We start from the raw sequence: 18975 nt of genomic DNA on the forward strand, positions 1-18975 counted from the left end.
TAGGAAGTATTTCTAAACCATTTTTAGTTGAGATACACTGATCTTGCTGTCTCTTGCCAATATCAGTTTTGGGTTTTTTTGTTTTGTTTTTTTATTGTTTCACCTGCCAATTCTGTCAGATTCTAGTTTTTGATTCTAAAGACTATCACTAACCTTTCATATGATTTTCATTAAACTCAAAGTGTATCTAAGTACAGGTGATCAGCTGAGGTGTTTTTCAGACTGAGTACTCTGGCAGTTCTTAGCTTTGATATATCGAATCCAAAGCGGAAAAATAAATCAACTTTTTCGGTGTTTGACCTTCAAATCAGAGCAGATAAAGATAAAATTGTTTGATTTTAACTACTAAACAACTGAGTCATATGTATTTGTAGGCAAGAAGATTAGATAATTCTGATTTGGTAATGATAATAATAATACAATGTGATTCTAAAACCCTTCTAAATTTGAAAGAAATCTCAAAGTGCCGCATTAAAGGTAAAATGAGTAGAATGAGTTCTAGTCAATAAGAATAGAAATGTTCCTCGAAACAGTCTTCAGTCTTCAGTGGCTCTATGGCGAGGGCCATGGGACAGCAACAGCAAATGCTCAGTCATCCGACATGTGAACTTTAGTCCCGGTTGGCAGAGATGGTGAGTGTTTGAGTAGCAGATCCCGATGAGAAGGATATTATGGTTGTCTAAAGCAGCAGAGGTCCAGGAGGATAAGGAGTGATGGAGAGCCCTGCTAGAAGGTTGTTGGTGACTCTGATCTGAGTTGTTTCTGTACAAAGAGAAGACTGGAAATCAGACTGAAATTTTAGAAATGGATTGACTTGCTTGAGTTGGTCCTTAACAACTTTTCCAGAACCCTTTACAGAAAGGATTGGAAATGGGATTTGTCACATCAGACAGAAATTTGAGATTGTTAGCTCCATGGAGATAAAAAAGCCATACAGAAAGTTAACAGATTTAATCTGTTTCAATTACCTGCATTTCTGCTGACAGAGATCACAGCTGCATGTCTTGGAATGAAAACATAGATTTTGCAAACAGATAGACAATCTATGTGAAACCGAGTAGCTCCCCGTACTGGCGGACCTTTAGATAAGTCTCACTATTTTGGAGGCTAAAATATTCAAGTAGATTACAGGAAAAATAAAGATATTTTAAAGAAAGGTATTGGTATTTAGTATTTTGTACTGACTGTGATGGGTTATGCTCCATGAAACACTTCTAAAGTGGCATTAATCCCCTTCCTTGGAGGAATGATATGTAATCCCACATCGGCTTTTGAAAGGTATGGCTACTAAAGTTTTAACTCAGGATGGTTTGAATAAATGTTCTGTCTGGCTCTCTCATGGGTCTCAGTCAAGGAATTATTTTTACTCTCGGTGTTACCAAGAAATCTTGGTTAATGACTTTCTAGACAGTAGAGGAATCTCAGTTTTCACATGATTTTTGCCTGACACATTTTTCTTTTGAACCTGTGGGAGGAAGTGGATTACCTTCACAATACATTAAGCTGCTGGAGAGCAGAAGGCACGATTGGGGGATTCTGGATATTTTTACTTTAACATGCTTGTAATTCGTAATGGAGTGAGACATTACCTTTCAAGGACAAGTCTTGTTCGTATTGTGTTTAGCAGTGTTTGAATCCCACAGGACTCTCCGTTTGCTCGGATTGTCTGTGTTGAGGAATTCCTTTGTTCGGCTCGTCTCAAATAGCATCTCGAGTGAGTCATTTCCCAAGGCCATAATAACAAGTCTGGGTCACATTTAGAATACTGCGAAGTGATAGTGCGTTATTACTGAACCTCAAAGCTTCACTTCAAGTCCAATTTCTCCTACTTGTCATTCAGCTGCGATCTCCTTGCTTGCTTGTTGATGTCTGGAAATGTTCTATCCTCTGGCTTTGACATCGCTACCTGTAGTTTTCTTGGAGCCCTGGGGCCTCATGCATAAAATAGTGCGCAGTTTTCACACTAAAACTTGGCGTACGGAAAAATTTAGAAAAGTGCGGCGCACAAAACAAATCGGATGCATAGAGCTGTGCGCACGCAAGTGGCTGTGCGTCTTTCCTTTATTAATCCTAATTTGCGGGAAATAGAGCGCAGCTGGTGGTCCGCCCTGTCACCACCCATAAACACATATGTAAATTAGTATAAATACCTGGAAGTCTGCCACCACGTGAAGCAATAACCATGGCAACGTCCTTGTTCGAAGCAGTATAAGTATTTATAATAATAATACTTATATATTTTATTTAAAAGGTGCTTTGAGGTATGTGGTATTGTAGGAAAATTATACTGTTTTGAAAAGAGGTAAAAGATGTAAGTGAGAAAATAATTTCCAAACAATTTTTCAGCCAAAGCTGTTTGTGTTTGGATTGTACCTTGAAAAACATAATTATACTAAAAACGAACAAACTTTTATAAACTTAAGTTTGCTCAATGCAAAAAGATGTATATCATTGTTTTGGAAAAAGACTCATGGACCGACCATAAACCAATGGCTGCAGCAGATGTTATCTGCCCTCCCTCTGGAAAAGATTACGTATATATTAAAGGGAAAACAAGATTTGTTTGAGTTCATCTGGAATCCCTTCATTATGTATGTCAAGGATCTGAACATCTCGGAAGACGGTACAAGTGACTGAAGAACATGATAACTGCAGTTCCCAAAGACAATTCTATTTGAGGGCATATACTGTTGATTTTAATATCTCAATATAAAGATGATAGGTGGAATATGTGCTGGGTTGCATTAGGACCAGGATTGTGAGAGGCATTTGGTGTTTTTTTTGTTTGTATTTTGTTTTGACCTGAACAGCACTACTACTACTGCTGCTGCTGTCACACTTTGCAAACTGTTCAAGCTGTTTGTCTAAACTGCTAAAATTCCAATAAAGATATTTTGGAGAGAAAAAAAGTGCTTTGAGGACACATAATGTCACCTCACAAAAATAAAAGTACATTTTAAAGAAAAAAAATCCAAATTAAAAAAATAAAGAGATCCTGCAAGTGCCTGTTTGAACAGTAGAGCGTTCAGCCTGGATTTAAAGACAGAGAGTCCTTTAAGTGGGAATGTGGACGTTTATTCTAAATAGTAGAATCATGTACATGAGTTGTACATTTACAGAATAAAGATGTTTCATGTCCATAAGGCGCATTCACAAAGCGGTCGACTCGACTGAAGGATGACTGCAGCTGGACCGGTACCAGTACCGCACGGCTCTATAAGTTCTGCTTGGAGCTCCAGGATGATAAGTCTGGGCTATCTAAACGCTCATAAACCATCATCAACATTTCCCAGCAGATCAATATGATCTCTAATCAATTGCTCCCTCTGATTCCTTCCATTGGCGATGTTCTCCATCAGAGCCAAAGCGCTCCACAATTACGCGCCTCACCTTTGCGCAGTTACTTATATACGTGTGATTGCATACACACCTTGATCACCTTAAAAAAAATCAAACCTGTTGATTATTTTTAATCAGCAGGTTTGAGTTCATCTGCTGATCCAGTTTTAGTGAGAATGAAATGACCCCATAGATGCATCTAAATAACTGAATGTGGTCAGATCTCAGTGTATGTAGGTGAGTTTTGACGCTTTGTAGTTTGATATTGTCCACAGAAAAAGTTTGCGTGGCTGCCACACATTTTCACGCCAGCGAAAAAGTGTGCGTATATTCACGCAAACTTTGACGCAAAGTTAATTTTTTATACATGCTGACTTTGTGCGTAAAATATGGCGCCGCACATTTTTTGTGCGCACGAACGCTTTATGCATGAGGCCCCTGATGTTTTTCTTTGCTCTCCACCTCTGCCTGTGCACGTCAAATGTTATTTGTTAAACATCTTCCCATTCAGCTGAAGGATAATGTTGGATTGTTGGAATGGTTATCGGAAAGTTGTCAGAACCTGCCCCTGTTTACAGGTGTGGTTTCTCTGCACAAAGCATAAGGGCGGAGCTCGGTTTCCACACTTGTCCTTTTTGCACATGGTGACTCATGTGCGGTGGTTGGTGCAATGTCATTTTTGCGAGGGGAGGGGCAGAAACTTGTCACACGTCACATGGAGATCACATAGGTGTGGTTATATGTGGGAATGCATCTCACTCTCCCGAACGCCTTTTCAAAACTGCTTTGATCTTTTTGCTGTGTGAAGTTAAGTATCATTTTATAGGGCCTTGCAAACGTAATGACACCTCTTGAACCTTTACACATTTCACATTTACACATTTATCTTTACAGTCACAAACGTTGAGCTATTTTATCAGGATTTTTTATGTGATCAACACAAGCCAGAGTATAGCTGTGAAGTGGAAGCAAGATCAATTCTAAAGTTTTAGAAAAAAAAAACAACCTGTGGAGCATTCATGTTTAGACAAAATGAGCCAGAAAGAGAGATTTAACTAACTCTGAAGAATAAAAATTTACCAAAAATCCCTGAGGGATGGAGTTCTCGGGGCATGATAACAGAACCATCAAGTGTTTTGTTGCAGGCCATGCCGTGGTGGCGTAGGGGTTAGCGCGACCCACGTTTGGAGGCCTTGAGTCCTCGACGCGGCCGTCGCGGGTTCGACTCCCGGACCCGACGATATTTGCCGCATGTCTTCCCTCCTCTCCTTCCCCCTTTCCTGTCAGCCTACTTTCATATAAGGGGCACTAGAGCCCACAAAAGACCCCCTGGAGGGGGTAAAAAAAAAAAGTGTTTTGTTGCAAATAGTCAACAGGGTTACAAGAAAGAAAAAAAACACAAACGGACTGCCAAGGATGTGAGAAGAATAAAGCTACCATTAACCTGTTATCTTCCAATTCTGTCATATTCCAGAACTGCAACCAGATGTTCAGAGCTCAGAGACATGGGCAAGGTAAGGAAGGCTGAAACCCGACCACCACTGAACAAGACGTGCCAGCTGAAGCATCTAGACTAGGCCAAGAAATATCTGAAGACGAATTTTTAAAAGGTTTATTGATGAAATCAGATTGATGGACCCAGTAATGGACACAGAGCTCTACTTGGAGTTAGACACCAGGAAGATGGGGGTATTATTTGAGATTAATTGGTTGGATGAGTTATAGAAGGGTTACAAAATCAACTTCCAAACTTACTGCCAGTTTTCAGAAGACACTTTCTTCAAGAAGCAGTTGAGGAAAAAATCTGCATCCTTCAAAAAGAATAGTCTTTATGCAGGACAATACTCTATCACATGCATCTAAGTATTTCTCTATGTGGCTAGGCAATAAAGGCTTTAAAGATGAAAAATCTATTAGGGATGTCACAATCTCTTTTGTTTTTTTGTGTTTTGCCCCCTAGTCTAAGTCATTTGATTTTGCATATCGGCCAATACCGAGTTCCAATCCGATGCATAGGTCTCCAGTGAGTAGAGAAACGGTACACCATTGTTAAGTGTGATGATGGTTAAACAGTCATGGACTGACCTAAGATATTAAGATCCGTAGGTCAGAAAGTCCATGATTTCTGATCTACAGTCCATGATTATTCCAAGATTCCTACCTTGGTGTTTACCTTGGAGGGAATGGGTAATGACTTGAATCCTAAAATATTCCAAACTGAAGCTGTTTTGAATGTTTCATTTACGTTCCACTTTACAATTATGTACCACTACACTTTATCACATTAATCCCATTTGAAGTTTTTGCTTGTAAATTAAGAAATTCAAGAAATTTTAATATTTCTGCAAGGCAATGTGGATATACAACTTTTAAATCAATTTGATTGAAGGTATTTAGCATAAACATGAAATATGAATGGCTTGATTGTACTGCACAATTTGTTTAAGGCGTATTGTCAGGATACACTTGAATTATCCTGTTGGATTTGGAGTGAGTTGTTGACTGTTGTTCTGGCTAATAGTTTTAGCTATTCATAGTTAAAACCTTGCAGAGCTAGTATTAGTAATTTAACGACAGCTAAACCTGATAGTTAATTTTTACTTCAGTAGACCGTATAAAACAGTGACATTACCTTTTTCTATGGTCGCTAAATTCAGACAGTTTATATTTTGTGGCGATGCTACACACCCATACCCTCATTAGACATTTACTGCTGCATGAATGATTAAACTTCTCACACCTGTGGCATTGTGTTTCCCCCCTTCTGGAATCAGCATAAAAGTATCAGAGTGACTTCTAGGTTTCACCTTTTTTTTTTTTTTTTTTTTTTGCTGCTGGCACAATTATCTGCTGCTGCAAAGTTCAGTTTTAATGTTGTTGTCCTTGTAGCAACAAAATAAACATTCATACACACCAAGTGGCTGTTTTAGATTAACAAAAGCTTCAGCATTTCAGAGCAAAATCCAGTTATAGCAGGAAAAGATTACAGGGGTATGTTACAGTGTAAGCACTCAGTAGGGGTTCTGGGTAGTGGCTTACATTTAGCAAGCCTTATTTTTCTAATTAAGCTTACGCAGTATGTTTTGGAATGCAGATAACTAAATTCCTTTAAGTGGATTTCTTAAAATTGTTAGTATCTCAACATAACAAATTATACTTTAGAGACTAAAGCTTTTGTTTTTGTAGTTTTTAGTCATGCCTTTATTTCTCCACCATGCCTTCAGGCCCTTTAGGGAAATGTTGACAGTGACAGTCTACTAATATTGGCTGCTTTCAACTTGGCAATGTACTGTTTTACTTTGTACATGAACCCATATGGAGTCTTTAGGGTAGAATTATAAATTATACAGATTTTTTTCCTCATGAATTTTCACAGAATCCAATAGATTTATGAGCAATTTATCAAAGTTGTGGGGAATTTTTGTTCACTGATTTTTATCATTTTTTGATTGAGCAATGCTGATTTTGGTCAATTCTGATTCCTCTTTTAACCACTGTATAATGATATATATACTGTACATTTCCCTATCCTGCTGTTTTGATCTGGCATATTTATGTTGGCAGAAGAGGTAACTTCACACAACTCTTGACTGTAGCATCTTGCATTACCAATTTACCCTCTTTGGATCACCAAGACAACAGTCCCCATGTATATTCTCCCTCTCCCTCATTATCGTCTCCCTGATAATGAAATGGCTAACTAGTTTGAAGCTTACCCTCTGTTACAGCTTTGACCTGGAAGAGTGTTGTAACGGTGAGTTTGGGAATGGTGCGCAGATTAGAAAAAGATTGGATTTTGAAATGCTGCGTGTTAGGAGGTGTGAGTATGTGAATGTTGGACACAGTGTTATTGGAATGTGTAAAATGCTGTTTCAGAAACTGTAATATTTGGACTAGTTATGTCTAGTAAATATGTAGGTGATAAAATCTGTGTTGTTGCAGAGTTGTCTTTGATTTATTTTTTGCCATCTTCAGCCATGTTTTTGACTCATGCTTCATGTGTAACATTAGAAATGTTCTGTCATCAGGTAACGCCCATAAAAGAGTTGTAATGGGGAACATAGCCCTCCGGGATCCAGAATCAGAGCCAAGTCCTGGCTGACATCGCATATAAATATTTCACACCTTTTTGCCATTTTGACAGTTTTGTTAGGGTTGCTCACACTAATTATTCTTATTTTAGGTGCTCTAAATAATTACTTTTGAGGATTTTATGCATGTTGTGAGACACACAGAAGAATCCAATACAATTTGAGGTGGCATTTAACACATATGTAATGATACAGTTGGACGCGTCGTTCTCAGTCGGAAGGTTTCCAGGTGTTTCTGGGCCATGGGTCAGCACAGACAGCTCGTGACTTGGCAGCTGGTATGCCACTCAGCCCAGGAATGTGCCGGTCATTGCATGGTGCTCACAGTTCACCTCTCTCACCTACACCATGACTGGTCTGATTGTGGGGTTAGCTGAAGAAAGGCCTTTGTGAGCCTCCCTAGGGAGCAAACAGGACCCAGCAGCTCACCTGCAAAGTGCAGGTTTGGCAGTTTGAACCTTAGCGTTTTTTTTTTCCTGCCGTCCAATACTGTACATGATGCTGCACTTTCCTCCGTCACCGCCATGCTTTTCAACCTGGCTGATAATTACCAGCTGTCTATCATTTTTCTTGACAGCATTCCCCCTTTCAGCTGAAACTAATAGGTTTAGGAGTGAAAATATGTGAAGGTTTAGAGTCTGACTTTCCGTAACATCTCAGGGGACGCAGCACAAGCAGTGTTTCTAGATGGATTGCCTTTAGTTATTTTCTTTCTTCACAGTATTGAAACATAATGCTATTGAGGTTCTTGAAGAAAAATGCTTCCCCTGCAATAAGTTTTTGTGAACTTTAGTGCCTTTTATGTCAGCTTTAGGTTGCAGTATTTCTACACTAATCTGCATCCCATAATTTTTTTTTTTTTTGTCCATTAGAAAACGAAAACTGTGAACTGGAATGTTTTCCACTTTAAGAAGACAAGATAAAAACATGGGAATATTTTTAATTTCTTAGAAAAACTGTTGTGTTTTGTAATTTCTTATATAGTTATAAAGGAATATAAATTAAGAATTCTGAATAGATATTTACCTATTCAGCATGAGCACTTCAGGAGTATTTTCTTGTTATCGGTCAGGTTTAATTTGCACAAAACATGCAAACAAATCTGTAAACAATGATCCTAGCATTTTTATTTAAAACTGAAAAGCTACAATTATTCCTTCTGCTCCTGGAATAATGTTGCACTGATTAAGGAGATGTAGAAAATGGAAGGTTATCTATAACCTTATAGAATGTTAATCAATTTTGAACTCAAGGAAAAAAATGATTTTGAATAAATAATCTGATATTAACAAGGTAATTGCTCATACTATCTTCAAGAATAGTCATCCTGCAATCAGCTGCTAAAAAGAGTCACTATTTTTACCTTACCAGCTGTATTTTTAAATGGTATTGACATTCTTTATTTTTCAAATCCTGACTGTTTTTAATGACCAAAAATATCCAAACGACATTTTCTTTCTTCGAGGGAGTGAAAAGTGTCGTAGCCTTCTTTCATCCTGCTGACCAGCAGTATGCAGTAACAGGCGGCAACTGTTGCTCTGTTCAGAAAATTTCAAACAGTTAAAAATGTGTACAATTTTATTGTGGTTACCGCACCGTAATTAGTTTACTTGAAACCGTGTTCTTAGATCACAACATTGAATTTGATCATATCTACAATTACCAGTCAATACTTTTTGATATTGATCTGTGTTCACCAAGCAGGGGTAACAACCCCCGATGGTCAGCAGCTCCGCTCTTTACCGGATACTTTCAGGAAACCAAGCGCTCTCACACACTATAGATAAAGCTGTTGCCATGGTAATTGTTGAAATGCATGTGTGCCTCACAACAGGGGTGATGGCAAGACAAGAGTCCGGCATTTCATCCCCCCATTAGCATATTAGCCCCTTAGAACCAATGAGACAACGCAAGGAAGGGGGAATACTCACCGGGGACTGGCTATGACAATGGCCCTCCTCCCTTTTGGTGCACTTTTCTACCCCCTCTCTGGGGAAAGAAAGCCCCTGAAGAAAACCTCCCCTAAGTTGTATCTACTTCTGGTAGGAAAACTTGGTTTTACGTTCAGTGATGCCCATTTCAGGTTAAAATGTCTAAGTTGTCAGACAATATGAGTTTGTAGGTAATGTTGGTGCTCAGAAGTCAGTCCTTTTTATCTTGGTTTGTCTCTGAAGTATTGGGACCATTATGCCTGACCAGCACATGGATGCAGCTGGTCCCACTTTACAGCTCAAACTAAATTCCACTTTGATATTGGTGGACTGCTTTTAGGACTTGCATTAGTTGTGGTTGTTGTTGTTTCTGTATTCCTTCATCCACGTGTTTGGTGAGTCTGACTTCATCATTTATTTATTCATTTATTTTTACATTTTAACATTAAATAGTTTAAATCTACATCTTTCAATGCTGATGTTTTAGGTTGCCTGTTTATACATCAATGAATAATTGTGGATAACGGGACCTTCTTTGGTTTCCTTTGACCCTAATACTTTGTTATTGTTGTGAAAACCTTTTGTTTTACCTCTCAGTCTGAGGTCATCAGTCATTTAGGTTAAGTCGTGATCAGTAAGAATTAACATTTTAAAACAAAAAACCAAATTAAACTTTAAAGGATTGCATATAAAACAAATGATGAGGTTTTTGACCTTTTTTTTTTGTATTATGTGAATTTTTCTTTCTTGACTGCTCAGTAGAGCGTACGCTCTGTGTTCAGTCGGACTTCAAACTGGTCACTCAGAAAGCAATCTCTTCCCCTGCCCCCACTGCAGCCATCTGATTCACTTTCCTGACATATCTGTGCTTGCCCAGCTGTAGCCCTGACGATAGGCCTAATAAAACCAGGTTCATTTGCATACCAATGGCATGCGCCATGTGTGGCTAGCTGCCCCAGAAACAGGCCTGCAACGACACAAGGACGACTTGGGCTCCATGTTGGCTTGTCTTTGTCTTCTAAATAGGCCTTATCTCTAATCCTCAATTCATTTTATGGAATTGACCCACTTTACCGAGGCTTTACCAAATCTGTCTGTCTGAAAAAAGATCATAGGGTGTCAAAACTGTATTAATTTGATCCAAAAGCAAGAGTCATGTTTCCAAGAGAAACAAGCTGTTGGTTTGGACATTTCCTCATTACTTCAGTGAAGCAGCAGGTCCCGTTAACCTCACTTTTATGAGCAAATCTCCTCTTCAGTGAAAACCAAGGCAAGAAAACCTTTATCTACACTTCTGTACTACTGTAATGTTTTATATATATTCAACAGATTTATTGGCTGAATATTCTTCAGGTAACTCCATTAAAGAAATTGGAGCCTGATGCCCAGTAATCCTAGCAAAAAAACTAAAGAACTCAAATGTTTTTGAAACTGATTATTACAATTTTGGTTATTAGTTCATCATTTGTCCACCACAAACTACCGCCACGTCCTCTGTGGCTGCCAAACTGTGTCAGTTTTGAGCTCGAGTGGGGGCAGAAAAGATGTCTGGCATGCAGACGACAGCTTGAACAAAGCGGTGAAGTGGCTGATCTGATTGTGAGCGAGATTCTCTACTCTAAGCCCCCCTGACTCATGCTGGGCCTGTGTTCCCCCAGGGACCATATGGCCGTCTGATTATAGCTCACCTCAGCTTCACCCTCCTCTGACGATGAGAGATGGTTGCTGCAGTTTTGCTGTTGCCTGTAAATGATCATGTCCGTCTTACCTGGACTTTCTCATTTGCTCCAGCGTAATTAACTGAACACCGAAGTGTTTTTACCAGAAGGGGGGGCTGTTACATAGAGAATGAGTTAATTACTATTCAGAATTACTGCATGTTCCTTTGAATTAGAATCATTTGTACTTAAGTAGGATATGTTTTTAACCTCTGTTTTGTTGAGTTCGAAACTTCTTTCTGCCAGGTTCATACAGGTTTTCTGTTTGATCTAGAAAAGCTTGATATTTGGTCCAAATGGTTTAAGTTTTAGACAGATATGGAAGCCCAAAAGAAGGAAAAATGTTTGTCTTTTGATGCAATTTTCTCTTTTTCTCAAAGAGAAACAGCAAAGATTTTCACCAAAGCAAGTGGTTCAAATTCCCTGTATGTGTTAAGAGGACAGTTCATATAAAGCATTGTATGACCTCAGCTTATTCTGTAAATTTAGGGTGTTCTATGAAAACGTAGAAAAGAATATGTAAGCAGCTATGTGGAATACATAAAGTTGAATATTATAAATGTATTTATTCCAGTTTTATTTAAAATATGATTTTGATAAGATTTCTTAAATAAAATACTAAGCTTTAAAATGGGCATCTCAAAATCCAGTTTATATTAGAAAACTAGTACATATGAATAAGCAAAGCTTTTAAGTATCTGCAGTCAGACTGCCTTATGTTCACTGGAGGTGAAAATTCTTAAAGAGATAGTTTTTCTGTTGTTTTTTTATTAACTTGACTTCTGTTTAGTGGCTATGAGCTATTAGTATCTTGCACATACAGTAGCTGCTAAATCTCTTGCCATCCTTAATATAAAATTGATTGGAAAATAGAAATTAAAATGAATTGATTATTCCCAGAAGGTGAACTTAACTAGTCTGAACGGGGACAGCTCCGAAAACGATTTCTGTAATCCTTACAGATTAATAATCCTTTAAACTCCTGTCTCATTTGCATAAATAAATTATTTACATATTAGTCAATAGTTACAAGGTACTGTAGGTGGTAGGTCTGCAGTTCATGCCAATGAATTTCCCATGGGAAACGTGTAAGAGATCTGAGGAAAATTCCTAACAGAGTTCCTGTTACAAATGTCTTAAATGGTAAAATGACTTTACTAAATGAACACCATGTTTGATTCCTTGGTGATTAAAACCATAACTCTTTCATGTTCCAAATTATTTGTTTAGTTTTCCTTTTACAGGTGTGCTGTTTATCGCATGCATTTTGCAAAGCATCATCCTATTTTAGTTTTTTATTTTCTTTGGCTGCAGATGTTAAATTCAACCAACAGTATAGCGTCTTAAAACTGAAGCTATGTCCAACCTGTTCAGTGTTCACAAGCATATCAGCATTTTAGAATGTAAAATGGTGTTTGTGTTGTCCTGCTGGTGAGCCCTGTGTGTCTTCCTGCCCTTGCTGCCCAGGAATTTGAAAATGGTGGATATTGTAGCTCAGAAAATGCCCTCAGAGAATGACGTGCATGTGGCGAGAAGCTTTCTTACGAAGATTTTGCGAAGTTCCATGAGGTATGATTCTGTGACTTCACTGTAAAGAAGTAGTGCATATGTCCTGTCCACTCCCCCCCTCATCATGTCTGCCTTGTGAACGTTACTATAGAACTCATTTGCGTAGTAAAGTCCTTTAATATCAGCTTTCTGTCTCTGGGCATCTTCACCTGCATTGTCCTGTGATTCTTGTCATTCAGTAAAGTTCATTCCATTTGTGTGGCATGCTTTTTCATCCAGATAGACGTAGAATGCTTTTTGTTTGTAATTCTGAGCAAATGTGTTAAATTGTGTTTTGTGTTTGCCTTGTGACATGCTACCTCAGAAAGAACGGCTTTGAAGGGTATGTGACTTATGGCTAACTATCATCTGCACAAAGCTTCTGAAACAAATCTAAAATATATCATATTTCTTCCCACTGTGACTGATGGAGTGAATAAAACATATGACACATCAATGGTTTAAAGAGTTTGTTTGGATTTGTTTAAAAAGCTGAGTCCTTACAGTGCAACATACCATTTACTTGAAATCTCAACTCCAACGTCTGGCCTTATGAAATATCCATTTTCAGAGCTCAGACTGCTCAGGCATCCAGGTTTGCAAAAGACCTGTATGAGTGTACCAAAGTTTAATATACTAACACATACATCATCTGACACCTCAAAGCAAATGTGTTTTTAATACATACTTGTGTGCTCAATTTAAAAATTGTAAGTCAAACTCATGCTCAAACTTCTCACAAGACAACTATTGTCTTATTTTTGTACCTTTATGTTTGCTGATAAAGTCAACATGGAGTGGTTTATAGATGGAAAAACAGTGTTTTTCATCAGACTGGTCTGTAACCCAGTCTGTTTTTGCCCTCTCTGCAGACGGAATGAACCCATAAGCAGGCCTCACTCCTGGCACTCCACCAAGTTCAATGAAAGCCAATCAGAAGCTGGCAGAAGGCAGTCCCCGCCCACCACAGTGTGGCACCCCAGATATGATCCAAGGTAACTGAGATTTAGTTGTTTTGCTGCTGATTCTGAATTTGGGGTGTTTTTTCATTTACAGTACACAATTTCATGATTTTAGTTTTCAGAATTTAGAGTTGATTACTTCTCATTTAATTGTTTTACACAACTATTGCCTCAAACTTGTATTTTTATTTTTGAGATGACATGTTGGTGTATGGACCTTACCACAAGGGCTGCTTTTCATTGGCTGATGCCCATTCTATGTGGTCACGTGCGTGGCCGTCTCACAAACACATGCTTCCCGTTAGCTAAGTACAGCATAATGGCAGAACTGATACAACTTCTACACCTTGAAGCCTGTCTGCTACACAGTCTTACGTTAGCTAAACAGATCAATATGTATGTGTCTGTATCTGAAATACACTAAAGATTTTATTTTAGCAGAAAAGGCTTTGGACTAAACTGTTACTCGTGTTAGCCACGTTAGCACCAAAGCACCAAGTACAGCTAGTCAATCCACCATCGCTGTGTTCAGGGAATCAAGCCTGGAAACTTGATACCGTAACGGACTGAATGTTATGTTTTTAACGTAATCTTTGCTCGTCTTGCGGGGCGCAGGTGGTTGCCACGGTAACAGGTGTGCTTAAACTAGAAAAAGAGAGAGAGAGTAAAAAGGTAGGAGTGGTTTTGAGTTGATCACCTGTTCGGGTTATTTTACCTTTGTTTACCTTTGCTGTGGCTCATTACAGTCGCTGTAGTTTCTAAACGTTGGACTAATTACCTCGTTCGTTTGTGAGTATAGGTCATTCACAACAAACATCAAATAGAACAAATATATTTCATAAAATTTTAACAAACAAATGGCTTCTACCGTGGTAATTATGTGAAATTAAATTAATTATATCCCAACTTCAGAAGATTTGCCTTTACCTTTACAGAGCTTTTTGGTTCCTCCTATCAGTCTGTAGCTTCTCATATTGACGTCATCAAACCAAATTTCAGATCTACCATAACTGACTGACACCTGCTGGCCTCAGGTTTGCAACCAGCTTGTGACTGAGAAACCAGTAACCTCCTCCCAGATGATGACATGAACTTGTTAGTTCCTCTGTCCATTGTAGTAGCTGATATATTGTGAAAATCCGGTAGAAATGATGCACTACTCCAGTCATGTTTACATAGAAACAACGCGCTGCGAGGCTTTGCTTGTGAGACTTGCAGTCACGTGTGTCGGTTGTGGGCGGAGCTTGGTAAGGTCCATTCTGATGTCAATAGACCTTACTGAGTTACTCTAACTAGGCATGGAGCAGTGTGGGAGTCTTGTGGTGCAAAAATATGACATTTTCACAGGACATATATATAGAGTATTAAAAATATATATATTATTACAGGTAGAATTGTTTCTTTGGGAGTATTTATTTATCATTATTCTTATTTTGATGCATACATGCAGTAAAGAATCAAATAAACACCCTCTACATTTTGCGATAGTTTACAAATCCCTATTCATTATATATGTTTTAACAGATGATGTGAGCTCTGCTTAGCCTAACAGACACATGCTCTAAGGTAGTGATAGTGGTGTGTAATTACAACCAAAAATAACAGCCAAAATTGTCTCTCCCAGCAGTGTGCAGAAACAGGACAGGCAGCAGTTGAAGTAGCATTAATTAATGTTCCATATCATCTGATTACTCCGGCATATTCTCTAATGGAAATTCCTGTTAAAGTAACTCCAAACAGTTTGAAGGAAAATGTTTGCGGGTTTGAAGCTGTATCTTTGTCAAACCTTAGATTACTTTGATACCAGTAACTGGATAGTGTCCAGATCTTAATGAAAAAGTAAAATGTAGGGTGTCTCCTCATCCTTAAAAAGTTTAAAAGTTTAAATTCATGTATTTAAATTAAGGCCTTAAAATATCTTGAATTCCTAAAATATAAGTCCGCCATAAATATATTAATTACATGTCTTAAATTTTGCCGTATATGTATTTTTTATGTATGTAGTCGGTAATTAGCTGCTCTCTAGTTTTTAGTGTCCATCATGTGTAAGTGCAAATTTACCCCCAGCTGGCTACTTGGCTCACTTCTGCTGCCAACCCATACGAGGCGAGGTGTATTCTGTGCAAAAACAACAACAAAAAAGTTTTAACTTTGGGACTATGGCGGTAAGGCTACAGAGAGCCATATGCAGTGTGAGAATCACACAGTCACTGCCAAGAGCCCCAATCAGACCCCAGAAATGTAAGTTTTCATTAAGCTCTATTGATTGTAATACAGCACCGCCCCCAACCATCTCCTGTATTTATAGTTTTTTTTTGTCTTAAATTTTATTCAAGACGGCATGAAAAAGGTCTCAAAAGGTTTTAATTTTGACTCGCTGAAAGTTGCACATACCTCGCTATAGGAAAACCTCATTACTCATATGTTGTATTGTTTAATTTCTTGCAGCTCCAGCTCATCAATTACAGATCTCTCCTCTAGCTGGGAGCAGACAAACCTGCGCAGAGTGTCCGACCAGTTCAGCTCTCTTGGCAGCATGGACAGTCTAGAACATGGTCACATGTCGCCTGCTAAGTCAAACAACAGCATGGAGCACCTCGGAGGAGGGAAACGAGACTCTGCCTACAGCTCGTTCTCAACAAGCTCAAGCACTCCAGACTACTCGCTCTCAAAAAGCAATGCTGCCTCAACAGAGAACGTGGCCTATAAGGTCGGTCAGTGGGATGCAGGAGCAAAGCACAGCAATGGCAGAAACAGTCAGAATCTGGCTGCTGAGGGAGGCAGACAGGATGAAAGACTTGCATATTTTCAGATGCCAGGAGTTAACTCAGGCCACGGTGGCCCACAGGTTGAGGATTTGCCTGGGTCCCGGCACTCTTCTTCAAGCAGAACCGTCTTTGGACCTGTGTGGAATGTCCCTGAGAAAAAGAAGACTGTTTCAGCCTCTTCCCCTCCTCCGCTTCCGCCTGCACGTAGCGATAGCTTTGCTGCAACCAAGGCACACGAGAGAGGGAAGGTTAAAACTCACCCAGAAGGACCTGATTCACACCTGGCCTGTAAGGTTTCTGCCGAAAACCGTCGCAGTCACAACATTTCTCCAAAGAATGACAGTGAAAATGTTTATGGTGCATCTGATAAATACAGCCATACCCAATTTAGCTCCAACAAGCAATATTCCCCCTACAGCGCTGATGTTGGGCAACAACAAGCTCCCCATGCTAGCCAGCTCTCCCATCCAAGACAACACAGTGACAAAAGCACTTTCCATCCTCAACCCTGGTCTGTATCAAAGCAACAAAGTGTAGGTGGGTACCACAGCAGCTCACAGGAACCTCCCAATAATGGTTCTGCTCAACACTCGACCCAGAATCAGAGACGAAGTCTAAGCAGCTCGCTGTCTTCTGCAGCTACTGACCAAACCACAGAAGTCACTGGACCAAGCCGATATTACTGTGTCACCACATCCAATCCGCCTAACACCTCACCTTGGTCTGATGCACCAAATGACCGGAGGAGCGGTACCAGTGAAGATCCACCACAGGCTGGAACGGTCACCAAAGTCAAATATCATCTTCCTCAACAACATCAACACCCCTCTCACAACAAAGACAGCAATGCCTACAGCAAGCACCAAGTGACGACTGTTCCAGAAACTTCTGTACTCCAACACTTCTGTGACGATAGGGAAAGCCATAGAGGTCATGGTACACAAATGGCAGACCCTCCGTACGTCAGTAACCTTCCTAGGAGGCAGGCTGAGCAAAGACGGTCTCTGGCAGCTCAGCTCAAAGACTCTCACCAAGACATTAGACTTCAAACTCATGTGAGCAACAAGATCTGCCCTCAGACAACTCCAATGCTTCACTCTCTGTCCATGGATGCAGGAGATCAAGAGGAGAAAACCAGTGGCTCAAACGCCGAGGAGTACTTTGAAAGCAACCAGGTAAAACGCAGTGAGCGGTTTGCCACCACACTGAGAAATGAAATCCAGATGAGAAGAGCAAAGCTGCAGAAAAGCAAGAGTGCTGCTGCTCTCCCTGGGGCTCAATGTGAAGCAGACGAGCAAAATTCTTGGAAATCTACTGAAATTTCCACCCCAGCTTCTGCAGGGGTGTCCTTGCAGTCTAACTGCTACAAAGATCATGTAAAGGAAGCTCAAGCCAGGGTGCTCAAGGCAACCTCTTTCAGGAGGAGAGATCTGGAGCCTGTTTTGGTGGACCTTGCTGCCACTGAGGTCCAATCTAACTACCAGGCTCACAAAGATGGAAGTGCTCTGGCAACGGTCACGGAGTCGGGAACAAATCATTCCGCGGGTCACGTAACTCGCATTGGATCCCGAAAGCGTTTCCCTACAGAAAGGAAGGTCCGGTCATATTCTGAGCCAGACAAAATCTATGAGGTAGGGGTTAGTGAAGTCCCAGCTCTTACTAAAAACGCAAACTCTTCACTAGACCAACAAAAACTCTTAAATGAAACTGTGAAACAAGAATTTCCTGATTACATGCCGCCTAAAAGCCAATTGAAGTATCAAGGCAAAGATCAGGCTTCTAGCTGTGCAACAGAAAACACAAAGAAGGAAATCAAGAGCACTAAGGTTTCTTATTCTTCACCATCCTTCCAAGACAAGCAAAGACTCGGTACATTCGCTGAGTATGAAGCAAGTTGGAAAATACAGAGACAGCATCCAGAGAAAAAAGCGTCTGGACGGTATCATTCGGCCGAGAACATCCTAGATCCAGGACCAGAGGACCGGACCCAGAGGACGTGTTTCCATGAGAGATCCAGATCATCACCCTCAGCAGACATATACGGCCAGGTAAGTTAGAACGCCTTTGATTTCAGGTGTTCATTAATTGATAAAATTGATTAATTGAAGTTTTGGCTTATGAAGTTAAAATTTTTGGAAAATCTAGATTTTTTTCACTAATGCACTCCATAGGTCAGAGTGATGTCAGCACGCCCAAAGCCCACCATCTTGTTTGACAAGCGAGCTTTACAGCTTCTGTTGATTTGGACTTTGAATTCAGGTCAACTCTAGGACAAAATATAAGGCTCAGGCTAAGATTGTTTTTATTCTTTTACAATGATAAATTCTTAATATTAGCAGAGTAAAGCCATAATTGTTGGAGAGTGAATCAGTAATTTTATGAAAACTCCAACACAAAAAAGTAACAAGAAAAATATATATCATTCCTCATAAAGAGGACTTTTTTCCCCTCATAATTTTAAGTCATTCTCTTGGTAAAATAGCATCTTTATTCTGCTAATATTATGACAAGATTCTCGTACCCTGGTCCTCATACTGTGCCATACAATTCACAAAAGGAATGATTGAAATAAGTTGCTTTTTGACAGTATTTTATATGTATGTATATATTTTTCTAAT

The 18975-nt window shown here is 39.5% G+C and overlaps 1 protein-coding gene across 3 annotated transcripts in view; it reads left to right on the plus strand.

Moving 5' to 3' along the window:
* The window catches only part of shroom2a (shroom family member 2a), a 49423-nt gene that overhangs the window by 16849 nt on the left and 13599 nt on the right, over positions 1-18975 (plus strand). Inside the window, exons 4-7 of one of the 3 annotated variants that reach the window (XM_032571761.1) lie at positions 12547-12648; positions 12953-12970; positions 13500-13622; positions 16038-18405. In XM_032571761.1, coding sequence (XP_032427652.1) covers positions 12547-12648; positions 12953-12970; positions 13500-13622; positions 16038-18405 — 2611 coding nt within the window. The remainder of the gene's footprint in view (positions 1-12546; positions 12649-12952; positions 12971-13499; positions 13623-16037; positions 18406-18975) is intronic. The other 2 variants (XM_032571762.1, XM_032571763.1) reach the window with 2 other exon arrangements.

The sequence above is a fragment of the Xiphophorus hellerii genome, chromosome 9, assembly GCF_003331165.1.
Source record: "Xiphophorus hellerii strain 12219 chromosome 9, Xiphophorus_hellerii-4.1, whole genome shotgun sequence".
NCBI classification, from domain to species: domain Eukaryota; kingdom Metazoa; phylum Chordata; class Actinopteri; order Cyprinodontiformes; family Poeciliidae; genus Xiphophorus; species Xiphophorus hellerii.